This window comes from Ranitomeya variabilis, chromosome 2, assembly GCF_051348905.1.
Source record: "Ranitomeya variabilis isolate aRanVar5 chromosome 2, aRanVar5.hap1, whole genome shotgun sequence".
Classification (NCBI taxonomy): Eukaryota; Metazoa; Chordata; class Amphibia; order Anura; family Dendrobatidae; genus Ranitomeya; species Ranitomeya variabilis.
The window spans coordinates 690409701-690422999 of record NC_135233.1 but is presented as its reverse complement, the minus strand read 5'-3'; the positions used below and the strand labels follow the sequence as shown (position 1 = coordinate 690422999).

At 39.9% G+C, this 13299-nt stretch overlaps 1 protein-coding gene across 3 annotated transcripts in view; it reads left to right on the top strand.

Moving 5' to 3' along the window:
* The window catches only part of LAMA2 (laminin subunit alpha 2), a 1287603-nt gene that overhangs the window by 720225 nt on the left and 554079 nt on the right, over positions 1-13299 (top strand). For all 3 annotated transcript variants that reach the window (XM_077289387.1, XM_077289386.1, XM_077289385.1), the window contains exon 20: positions 2393-2499. In XM_077289387.1, the coding sequence (XP_077145502.1) occupies positions 2393-2499 (107 nt within the window). The remainder of the gene's footprint in view (positions 1-2392; positions 2500-13299) is intronic.

Sequence of the window (13299 nt, the reverse complement as noted above, 5' to 3'; positions counted from 1 at the left end):
ACTATACTGCTCTATGTCTTTACTGCTGTATATTTTTATACTTTTGTTACTTGTTTCCAATACTTTTTACATTATTAAAGGGACTCTGTCACATGAATTTGGAGGGAACAATTTTCAGCCATAGAGGTGGGGTTTTCGGGTGTTTGATTCACCCTTTCCTTACCCGCTGGCTGCATGCTGGCTGCAATATTGGATTGAAGTTCATTCTCTGTCCTCCATAGTACACACCTGCACAATGCAAGATTGCCTTACACAGGCGTGTACTATGGAGGACAGAGAATGAACTTCAATCCAATATTGCAGCCAGCATGCAGCCAGCGGGTAAGGAAAGGGTGAATCAAACACCCGAAAACCCCGCCCCTATGGCTGAAAATTGTTCCCTCCAAATTCAGGTGACAGAGTCCCTTTAAGTATTAGATCCTGAGCTGTTTAGGTTTTCCACCAGCGTTATTTACATGGGTACTGTTTTCACATATCTAATACACTGGCACTTTTTTCTTAATTTGTTGCCATAAATTGCACTCCCATCCACTTAAATTAATAGTGGTTTCTATGTGCAACACCTGTGGTTTCAACTACTCAACTTTCAATTTATTGTTATTTTTTTGTTTTGGCTTTACAAGTGTTTTGAATAAATTATTATTTTTATCTGGGACTTTTGTGCTCTTTTCCTTCTGTTGTGTTATATTGCTATTTAAGAGTGCCTTGTGCTACTGTGGCTCCCCTTACCACTTGTTTTAGGGTGATATGGAATAAGAAGATGGTTTCTGTTCTGAAGTTTATGTTTCTACTTCTATGGAACGGGTTGTTCTAGATGTGTACTTTTTTGAATGTTTTGCCGCTTTTACACAATGTAAACAATTTTTTAGAAAAAATAATTGTTTTTGCATCGCTAATATTCCAAGAGCTATAGCTTTTTTATTTTCTGCTAACAAAACTGTATGGTGGCTTGATTATATGGGGCAAGATGACATTTTCAATTATGCCATTTTTAGTTACATTCAACTTTTTGATCACGTTTTATTCCACTGTTTGTTCGGTGGAATGATGAAAAAGGATCGCTGTTTTTACTTTTTTATTATTTTTTTTACTGTGATGATCACTTAAGGGGTTAGCTAGCAGGACAAATGTATAGATCTAGCCATTCCAGAGTCTGCAACACCAAATATGTGTACTTTGTTTAGTTTTCTTTTTACATTAAATATAAATTACATTTATTTATTGGAAAAATAGTATAATATTTTTTTGTTCTTTATTTTTGTGATTTAAAAAATATATATTTTTACAATTTTTAAAACTTTTATCTTTACTTTTTTTTTTACCTTGGAACAGAAACTTTCACTGCTCTGCTGGTCTAATGCTCTGCAATGCTTTTGTATTGCTTTCAGCAGGAACTTACAGCCCACCACAGGTGGGTGACCCTGTGGTCATCTTTTTGTACTGGGTCCGTGCAATCGGGTTGTGCCAACTGGAGCAGAGAGAGATCCCCTCCCTCTGCTATGTCGAGCGATGTTGCTGTCAATATTTACAGCGGCATCAGAGGAGTTAAACACTCACAATCGGCACGAGCTCCGACTGTGTGCGTTTTTGCAGGGTGTCAGCTATAATACATAGCTGATATCCGCTGATGATTACGCCAGCTCTTTAAGAGTGTCAATGTGATCATCCCGCCGTACATGGGTTTGAAGGAATGCACCTCCTTTACATGTATGGCAGATGTCGTGAAAAGGGTAAAGGTGTTTTCCTCTTCAAGCGGTTGTGAGGCAGGCAGGCATACATGGTCAAAGCTTGAACGTTCTTCATCAATGTTCCTCATTGTACAAGCCAAAAGGGTCACAACAACCTTTACCAGCTCAAGATGCCAGTAACAGTAAAAGATTGCCCTGCAACCGCGCATAGGATCCAGAGCTACTTTCTCCCAGGAGCACTCACACCAGCTACCTTAATTTGCACTGAAGTTCATAGTAACTTTTAGGGCTTGGGTAGTGGTCTGCAACTGCTCTGTCACATGTAATTGTCACTAATCCAACTGTTGAAACACTGCATTACTGTATATTAGCAATGATTATTCTGCATTCTGAGTGACACACTTAGTATCTGGCTTAGTCATTCTTACCATAAGGTGAGGTACCGTAGGTACCTTTACATACACTCAAGCTTCTCCTATAGCATCATCTTTTGTAGGGGGTTGGATGAAGTGCTCAGTCTGTTTTCCTCCAAGTGTAGTCTTAATATCACTATTTTAGAAGGGATAATGCTGATAGCTGGCTAAAAATTACCTATGAGTAATATTCAAATATTTCCAGCTGGGTAGTTAATTGAAAAATGATAGCATTCAAAGTATTCAGGGAACATTGAGCGATGCTAACCTGATTATCATTTTGTCTTCCAGCATGCAACTGTAACATCAATGGATCTGTATCTACTGTTTGCAATCTACAGAATGGACAGTGTGAGTGCAGAAGTAATGTGAAAGGTCGACAGTGTGATGAATGCTTGGTAAGTTCCTGGATATTTCTGCATTATACTGGTCCTGAGACTGTGTATACAGTTTATAAAACATAATATCGACTAATATTATAAAAAATTAAATTAATGAAGTTCTCCCGGGTTTTTTTGTGTGTGTATAATTGCACAATTTATCTTATTGGCAACAATCGGAAACTTTTTTCATATATGGTGTACATACTTTCATTTGTTTCCACTTCCTGTTTTCTTGTCTTCACTCTTCATCTTTATTCCTAAATTTCATTCATCTTTGTTCTGCTAATAAATCTCATGTTGCAATAGCACCAACAGCACAGCATGACATGATCAGCTAGAGTCTGTGTCATCTCTATCTGCTATGGGAACATGTGATTCAACTTGCCTCTATATTCTACTTGATAAACTAACTGAACTCTCATATCTTACATCACAGCTGCACAACAGGCACATCATCATATTTGATATTAGTCAGCCAGGAATCAAGCCTCTTGGGTGACTAGTTGGATAGGCAGGTCCCATCCCGATCTCCTAGATTGACAGGTCTCTCCCTGAGTGCATATATGAGAAGAGACCTATGTGTCACTGGCAGCAGGTGAAAAGAAGCTGTCGGGGACCCGACTAGTCCTTTAGAGTATGTTTTTCTCTGAAATACCCACAGCCTTTCAGAGTCAAACATAAATGGCTGAAATCATGCATCCAGTGTCTGATATATGCTGGTTGTTGACTAATGCATGTGACTAATCAATACATGAATTCCATCATTGCTGCAGACTTTAAAAATGTAAGGTACTTAGTTAGCGTTATTGATCAAAGAACACAAAATCCATGTAACCATGTCAAGGTGACCTTTTAATATGGATGGTCCCTATCACTAATGACCTATTTCTCCATGAGCCAAACCAGCCTAAAGTGAAGGGGAAATAAAAGGAAAGCCAGGCATAGCTCATAATTAAACCTTGTGTGAGAAAGATGGGTGGATAAGGGTGCTGAGTCCAGGAGGGGGCCACACCCCTAGATATGTACTGCAAAAAAACAAAAAATAGGCCCGCACACCCTTAGTAATAAATTAATGGACAAGTGAACAAATATGTCTGTTCTGGCACATAGAAAGGGAAGACATTATTTATAGGGGACATCCATATTAATGGGTCACCTTGACGTGGTTGGGTAGCTTTTATGCTTTTAATATTTTGCAGCAATATTGGAGTTCATGTATTCCTTAGTCGCAGTGTGCTGATACATCATGTATGTATATGTTAGTATATTGGCCATATAGTTTATTTTTGCATAATTTAATACTAAAGGAGTGCCGACCCTTTATTTGCCTTTAGTACATATCAGGAACAGTAGCCTCCTTCATGGTCCAGCACCCTTATCCACCCACTTTTCCCACACAAGGTTTTAATTTTAAGCTATGCCTTGTATCCTTTTTACTTCCCATTCACATGAGGCTGTTTTGACACAGAGAGGTAGGACAGTGATATAGTGATAGGAACCATCCATATTAAAAGGTCACCTTGAAGTGGCTGGATGGCTTTTGCATTCTTTAATGAAAAAACACTAAGTACCTTACTTTTTTAATGTTTGTAGCAATATTGGCGTTCATGTATTCATTATCTGCATTGTGCTGATGCATTGTGTATGTATACATATAAAATAATGTCTGTTCGTGATTTTTTTTATAAGCTAGCCAGAAAAAAATAAAAAGTCAAGTTGGCAACCCTGTATTGGGAGAAGAAAATGTGATTTGAATTATGAAAACGATTGTCTGTGATCCAACAATCACAGTCTGCTACATTTTAACTCAATAATAAGCATTTTATAAAGATTCCATCTGACCTCTGAGAATAGGAACAGTATCATTAATCAACTATTTTTCCTTTTTTTTCAATAAGGTCACATTAGTTTCTGTTAAAGAAGTAATTAAAAAAGAAGAAATTTTTATCATATAAACTTATTTGTAAAAAAAGAAGAAGCAAGACAGACCTGATATTTTCATAAATTACGTAGGTAGAAGCAGAATGATAGTCTTTCTAAAACACATCAGCCTCCATCTCAGAAATACCTTTTCTGTATTTTGATCCAAATCTGGCTCAGAACATATGATTTATGCATTGATTTTTGCTTTACTATGGTGCCAAAATGGTTTTCTTATCATAATACATTTCAGAGGCACTTTAGCTTCCTCTGGCATAAACTGCATGCTTTCATTTCTAACATTTTACTACCACAGATTAATATAAGGTAGACTCTGTCATACAAATCCTGTTGATTTTCTGTTGATTTGCTGTGCCATTCACTTGTACTGAAAGCATTTGAAGAGTCTATTCATCATCTTAAGTCAGGGCCTTTTCACTTAAAGTATGCTTTTATTAATTCAAGAATACCATGCCTTGGCGCACAGTTCTAGTGTAAGGAATTGAAGTGCTTCCTTCAATTTATTCACTCAAAAACAAAGTTTTAATGACCTATGTACACTTGTGGAGATACTCCAAGGGTTTATAGGAGTGGTTATAAATAGAGATGAGCGAATATTTGAATATTCAGTTTGTCTCACCATCGCCGAATTTGCAATATTCGTCGATTTAATCGCTGAATATAGCCAAACATACACAGCACAAAAGCTGGTGTTTCTCATGCTGTGTGACAGTGTGGGAAACACCAGTATAGCATTTCTGATCGGTGGTGAAATCATCCCTGCCTGTCAGAGAGCCGTGGTTCCACGCTGTCAAAAGACAGCATGAGGGCTCAGCTGTAATAAGAGGTATAAAGTTTACCTCCAGTCACTGGTGTCAGGCTGTCAGCTGATTGGACTACAGCTCCCATCAGCTGACACCTGCTACCACTAATAACAGTAAGAGCAGGAGCGATGGATGGGAGTATTCATCAGCCACTCCTGCGCTGTAGGTAAATAATTTAAAAAAAAACCTGCGTGAGTTCCCCTGTTTTTTGTGATAACCTGCCAGGCAAAACTCGCAGCTTGGGGCTACAACCCTCAGCTGTCAGCTTCAGCATGACTGGTTATTAAGAATAGAGGGGTCCCCATGCCGTATTTTTAATTATTTAAATAAATAATTTAAAAAAAATGGTGTGAGGTCCCCCCCAATTTTTGACAATCAGCCTTGCTAAAGCAGACAGCTGGGGGCTGGTATTCTCAGGTTGGTAAGGGGCCATCACTATAGGCCCCTCCAGCCTCAAAGTAGCAGCCCACAGCTGTTAGATGCACCATTTCTGGTGCTTTGCCAGCTCTTCCTACTTGCCCTGTAGCGGTGGCAAGTGGGGTTCATATTTGTGGGGTTGATGTCACCTTTGTATTGTCAGGTGACATAAAGCCCACAGATTAGTAATGGAGAAGCGTCTATAAGCGCTCGGCCCAGTGTTAATGCAAACATGTAGCCTGCAATCTAGATGCAGCAGAGCTAAACCTGTTGTGGGACAAATGGATTAAAAGCATCTCTGTGGAAAGGTGAGGAATTTTGTTGTTTGCTTTTTTAGCTCTTTTGCAGATGATGAGGGCATTGGGGGAATGACCGAGGTCGTAAGTATGGTTTACTTAAGATTATTAAAGGAGTCTTTCTTTTGATTAAAGGACTTTTTTCTGGGTGCCTGTGTATTCATACAATGTGACCATGGGGTTAGTAATGGGGGCGTCTTATTGACGCCTCTCCATTAATAACCTCGGGGCTTGATGTCATTTGACAATACTAAGGTGACATCACCCCCCAACTATCACCTCACTTGCCACCGCCACAGGGCAAGTAGGAAGAGCAAGGCTAAGTGCCAGAATTGGTGCATCTTAGAGATGCACCTTTTCTGGGGAGGCTGAGAGCTTATGTTTTTAGCCTGGGGAGTGCCCCTTCCTAGGCTATTAATATCAGCCTGCAGTTGTCTGCATAGGTTATTAATAATAAGGGGACCCTATGTCATTGTTTTTTAGGGTCCCACATTTTAATAGCCCGTAGAGGCAAAGGATACATTTGTGAGCTGATATTAATAGCCTGGGAAGCTCCATGGGTATTACCCCATTCCCAGGCTATAAACATCGGTACCCAGCAGTTGGCTTTCCCTCTGCTAGTTACAAAAATTATGCGGGAGCCCAAGCCATTTTTTTTTCAGAAAAATAATCTGTTATTAATTAAATACATACACACACGGTAAGCTGCACAAACACTGTACTAATTGTATTTGTCACAGACATCTGTAGACTCCTGTATGTATTTATCATATGTAATCCATCTCTTTTATCCTATCGGCTCCTGCAGTGATTTTACAGAATACGGCAGATGAACTAATGGCTTTTCTTTTTTCTATCCATTTATGTAATATACTGCATATACATATATATATATATATATATGTGTCACTGACATCTATATATCTATGTATTCTATGTGTATATATCTATCCTATCTATTCTATTCTAACCTATCGCTCTGTGATTTTACTGAACACGGCACATGAATTGCCGGCTTCTATTCTATCTTTTACCGAATGTTACCGACTTTTTCAGATTTGAAAAAAAAATGCTCTTGCTACTGATCACAAATCCGAATGGATCATATTCATGCTGAATTTATGTTTGGCGATCGTTTTCCGAACATATTCGCTCATCTTTAGTTATAAACCTTCAAAGGGAATCTATCAGCAAGTATTTGCTGCCTCATTTGAGAGCAGAGTAATATTGGCAGAGAGAAGCATGCCAAAATGGTTTTTCATAAAAGGAAAAAGGGACCCAAGAATCCTTGTTAGGCTTTCTTCAAACATCAGTCTTTTTGATCATTATTTCAGTATTTGTATACCAATACTAGGAGTGTCTCTAAAATACAGAACAATTGTCAATCTTTCAATTACATAGTTTAATATATAGTTTTTTCCTGTAGTTCCACTGCTGGTTTTGGCATACAAACATTGATGCAAAATACAGACCAAATACTGATGTAGGACTAAGCCTTTATGTGCAGATGAGGCCACAAATGTGCTTGTTTTGCAAGCAGTCACAGGTGCCCCAGTGTGTCAGGCACAATTGCTACCTAGGTGGAAGCCACAGATAACCTAGAACATTCAAGAGCATAATTTCAAGTTTTATGCTGGTGGGGAAAATTTTCCTGAATTTCAAAGTGGTATTTTAGCATTTTTTACTCTGTTAATCTCCTGCATAAAGTAGACATGTTGGACAATCTGGGAAACATACGGTACTTCAAAATCCTGAGTACTGAGAAGCTTCAGTGTTTGGGTCATTTTCCAAGTCATATAGGTGCGCGCTGGACAATAGCAGATGTAAAAGTAGTACTGTTGAGTATACTTATATATATATATATATAGAGGGTATGCTAAAATGCCCAAAATGATAGTCCACTATAGAAACTCAATCGGTAACACTTATTAGATAAGCTGTATGATTCAGTACCGGTTTGTCAAAAAGAGAAAGGGAAAAAAGCACCTCTAAGGGGAACATACACAGGATGTGTCTGGCTGAAAGTCAATACTTAGAATAACAGGGATGCATATACATATGCCTACCTGAGTCCTTGAGGCGCTGAAGAACTGTGTAGATGCTGTCGTTACTTTAAAAAATCCAAGTTGAGGACAGTCTAAGCAAGTGGCTGCTCTGGCCGGTAACAGCCACCTAGAAACTAGCCTCCGGGAGGGGCGAGGACCTGTGAATCCGGACGCCGCGTGCGGTAAGAGCGGTAAGTCCGAATGAGCTGCAGGACCCTTCTGATGTCACAGAGCACGTGATCGCTTCCCCGAACCCGAAAGTGAAAGTGAATGTGAACGCGAGTACGGGGTGCAGTAAGGATCAATCTCTACGCGTTTCGGAGACAACTGTCTCTTTCCTCAGGAATGATCCCTGCTCCATACTCTTCCTCCTTATATAGATTACTGGAATCCAAAAAGTTCAGTGCCCACATTCAGGCCTCTTGGCGCAATCGTATCCAAAATGAAGATCCATTTTGTTTCACTTCTAGACATAGCTTTAATGTAATCACCGCCCCTCCAGTGTCTAGCTACCGTGGCTATGCCAGAGACTTTCATTTGTCGTGACAGTCCCTTATGGTGTTCTACAAAATGCTGAGAGAGAGGGTGACCCATATACTTCTTATTGATGTTTCTAATGTGTTCATTTATTCTTGTTTTTAATGGTCGCTTAGTCCTCCCCACATATAATTTCCCACAGGGGCATTCTATGGTATAAATAACCCCTGTGGTGGAACATGTTATAAAATCCTTAATTTGAACCATCGTCTCTCCTTTTTTAATGTCAGTGCATTTCTGTGTGATAGTCTGTTTGCACATATTACATCTTTGGCACGGAAAGGATCCTTGTAGCTTCGTATGGGATATTGAGGACTGTTTTTTCAGAGAGACCTGTTTCTGTACTGTAGGGGCAATCAGATTTCCAAGATTTTGGGATTTTTTAAAAACAAAACAGGGCTTGTCCGTAATTTTCTCCCCCAGGATCTTGTCATTTTTTAGGATATGCCAATGTCTACCAACAATCTTGCGCAGAATATTTGAATTTGTGTTATATTTGGTTATGATGGGAATAAAATCCAAATTCTCTATATGCCTTGGGGCGGGATTAATTAGCTCTTTTCTTGATTTAGTAAGGGCCATTTCCTTCGATTTTTCTAACAGGTTCGCGCGTAGGTGACCCCCCGGGTATATGGCGTGTTCCTCCCACCTTAACACGCCATATACCCGGGGGGTCACCTACGCGCGAACCTGGTCCTCTGGAGGCGTTTTATTGATGACATTGTTTTTATCTGGTCTGGTGGTTGGGATTCCCTCAATCAGTTTTTAACGGATATAAATAAAAATCAGTATTTTTTAAAGTTTACCTCCACCACCAGCACCACTGAAATTAATTTTTTAGATTTAAAAATTTTTATTGATGATTTTAAAATTCAAACGCGTACCTTCACGAAACTCACTGACACCAATAGCTATATTCCTCTAGATAGCTGTCATCTCCCCAGTTGGTTACTTAATATTCCAAAAAGCCAGTTCACCAGGATCCATCGAAACTGTTCTAGGCCCCAGGATTTTGAATTGGAAGCAGTGACATTAACAGAAAAGTTTCTAGAAAAAGGCTATGATAAGAAAATGTTAGAAAAATCGAAGGAAATGGCCCTTACTAAATCAAGAAAAGAGCTAATTAATCCCGCCCCAAGACATATAGAGAATTTGGATTTTATTCCCATCATAACCAAATATAACACAAATTCAAATATTCTGCGCAAGATTGTTGGTAGACATTGGCATATCCTAAAAAATGACAAGATCCTGGGGGAGAAAATTACGGACAAGCCCCGTTTTGTTTTTAAAAAATCCCAAAATCTTGGAAATCTGATTGCCCCTACAGTACAGAAACAGGTCTCTCTGAAAAAACAGTCCTCAATATCCCATACGAAGCTACAAGGATTCTTTCCGTGCCAAAGATGTAATATGTGCAAACAGACTATCACACAGAAATGCACTGACATTAAAAAAGGAGAGACGATGGTTCAAATTAAGGATTTTATAACATGTTCCACCACAGGGGTTATTTATACCATAGAATGCCCCTGTGGGAAATTGTATGTGGGGAGGACTAAGCGACCATTAAAAACAAGAATAAATGAACACATTAGAAACATCAATAAGAAGTATATGGGTCACCCTCTCTCTCAGCATTTTGTAGAACACCATAAGGGACTGTCACGACAAATGAAAGTCTCTGGCATAGCCACGGTAGCTAGACACTGGAGGGGCGGTGATTACATTAAAGCTATGTCTAGAATTGAAACAAAATGGATCTTCATTTTGGATACGATTGCGCCAAGAGGCCTGAATGTGGGCACTGAACTTTTTGGATTCCAGTAATCTATATAAGGAGGAAGAGTACGGAGCAGGGATCATTCCTGAGGAAGGAGACAGTTGTCTCCGAAACGCGTAGAGATTGATCCTTACTGCACCCCGTACTCGCGTTCACATTCACTTTCACTTTCGGGTTCGGGGAAGCGATCACGTGCTCTGTGACGTCAGAAGGGTCCTGCAGCTCATTCGGACTTACCGCTCTTACCGCACGCGGCGTCCGGATTCACAGGTCCTCGCCCCCTCCCGGAGGCTAGTTTCTAGGTGGCTGTTACCGGCCGGAGCAGCCACCTGCTTAGACTGTCCTCAACTTGGATTTTTTAAAGTAACGACAGTATCTACACAGTTCTTCAGCGCCTCAAGGACTCAGGTAGGCATATGTATATGCATCCCTGTTATTCTAAGTATTGACTTTCAGCCGGACACATCCTGTGTATGTTCCCCTTAGAGGTGCTTTTTTCCCTTTCTCTTTTTGACAAACCGGTACTGAATCATACAGCTTATCTAATAAGTGTTACCGATTGAGTTTCTATAGTGGACTATCATTTTGGGCATTTTAGCATACCCTCTATATATATATATATATATATATATATATATATATATATATAAGTATACTCAACAGTACTACTTTTACAGCTGCTATTGTCCAGCGCGCACCTATATACCTTAGGTGTATACTATTTTTACTACATATTTCATTTACAAACCATTTGTGGAGGTTTGTTGGTGTCGCTGCAAGGACTCTGGCATACGGATACTTAGCGCCACCAGATATTGTTTTCTACATTTTCCAAGTCACCCAATTTAAATCGTATTAGAAGTACATGTCATGCTTATGTCAAGAAGACTACACTGAAAAAAAAAAATATATAAAGAAAAAACAAGTGATTCTGATAGATTGCAGTTCAATGGGCTGCAGAATTGTGAATATAGCATGCTGTAATTGTTTTAGAAAATCAATATACTCAACAATATTCTGTATTTGGATACAACATAGCTTTTATAAGAGCATACATCCATAATGAAGTGCTACAATATATATGGTACCATGTGGCAATTCACGGAGTTAGAATCTGCTGGGATTCAACATGCTTAATGGAAAAAGCCATAGCATCACAGTGATGATCTCAAAGTTAGCCAACAAATGTGTTTATTTGGAAACATATGATTTTACTGAATTTCGAGAGCAATTAAAGACCACCCTGCAACCTTAAATTGATTGCTGACCTTTATAAAGCAACTGTATCTTTTTGGCCTTTTATAGGTAAGACTCTAATATAAAGTGAACCTGTCAGCAGGCTTTACTACCTCAAACCAAACATACAGTATCTATGTTAGGTCGCTGTGATCCAGAATCAATCCATATTTTATCCATGCATTTTGTAATCCTTCTTTATGTTAACGTAATTCTCTTTTCAATTTTTTTGCTAATGAGCCACAAGTGCAAGCTGCTTGAACCTGGCATTACAGGTCGGTCTCTCTAGGATAAATGAGAAAGCTAGCAGAGTTGATAACAGAAACATGCCAAAACAGAAAGCTAGTGACTGAGCTACTAGAGCTGAGCTACTACCTAAGTTCATGCGAGGAATGGAGGGTGGAGTCGCTTGATATACAATCTGCTGGCAGGTGATAGACCGGTGAAGCAGATCACTGCAGGACAGAATGGATACAAATTCCTACAGAGTTTGGCCGTGCCCCCTATAACTCTCAAACAGCAGAGATGAAAAGGGAAGCTTTGAGGGAAGCTCAATGCAGCTCTCCGGTACTGGGTGGAACATGAGAAAAACAAGGGGTGAGTAGGGCAGCTATTAGACAGCGTTCAAGCGGCTGGTGTAACAGTACCCCAACCCTTTACACCCTCTCCTTTTTTGGTCAGACTGAAGGAGAAATCTTAGAAGAATGGTAGGTGCACAGATGTTCACCGCCGGCTCCCAAAACCTCTCCTCCAAGCCAAAGCCCTTCCAATCCACCAAGTAGAATGTCTTCTCTAAAATCATCTTGGAATCCAGAATGTTTTTGATCTTGAACACATCTGAAGGCCCCTCGGTAACAGAAGTAGAAACAGGAGTATGGACCTTGGAAAAGCGATTCAGGATTCAAGAGTGATACATGAAAGGATTTTGAGATCATAGATTTAGAGGAAGTAGATGACTGTACATTACAGGATTGCATTGTCTGATGATTTTGAGTGGAGCAAGATACAGAGGAGTGAACTTGTTGGAAGGCATCTCCAGGTGAACATTTCGCGAACACGCCAGGTTGGTATTGAAGAGGTGAACCTCTCTTCCTGTACACATGAGTCTTCATCTTAGACATGGCCTTAGAGAGGGAGACCCGAGCTTGCTGCCAAGTCTGGAGGAAGATGCCAAAAGAAGATTCAGCAGCTGGTACCACGGAGAAGCCGATGTAGTAGAAGACACTTTAGGATACTGGGAGTAAACAATGAATAATGGTGATTCTCTGTAAGATTCCTCAATATGATTGCTGTAGAACTTTGCCCAGGGCAGTAATTGTACCCAGTCATATTCATGGGCAGAAGTAAAGTGAGAAAGATAGTTTTCAAGAGTCTGGTTTACCAGTTCCACTTACCCATTGGTTTGTGGATGATATGCAGAGGAGAAATCCAGCTGGACATTCAGCAACTTGCAAAAGACCCTCCAAAATTGATATGCAAATTGGGACTCCATGGTCAGAGACAATGTGGAGGGGGAGACCATTGAGATGAAACACATGCTGGAAGAATTGTGTGGCAAGCAGGTCGACCAAGGGGATAAAGTGAGCCATCTTAAAGAACTAGTCCATCACGACCTAGAAGGTGTTGTAACCCTTTGAGAGGGTCAGGTTCATGCTGAAATCCATATCGATATGTTGCCAGGAGGTGAAAGGAACCGTCAGAGGCTAAAGGAGACTAGCAGGTTTATTCTTTGGAGACTTGTTCCTGGCACACTGTGG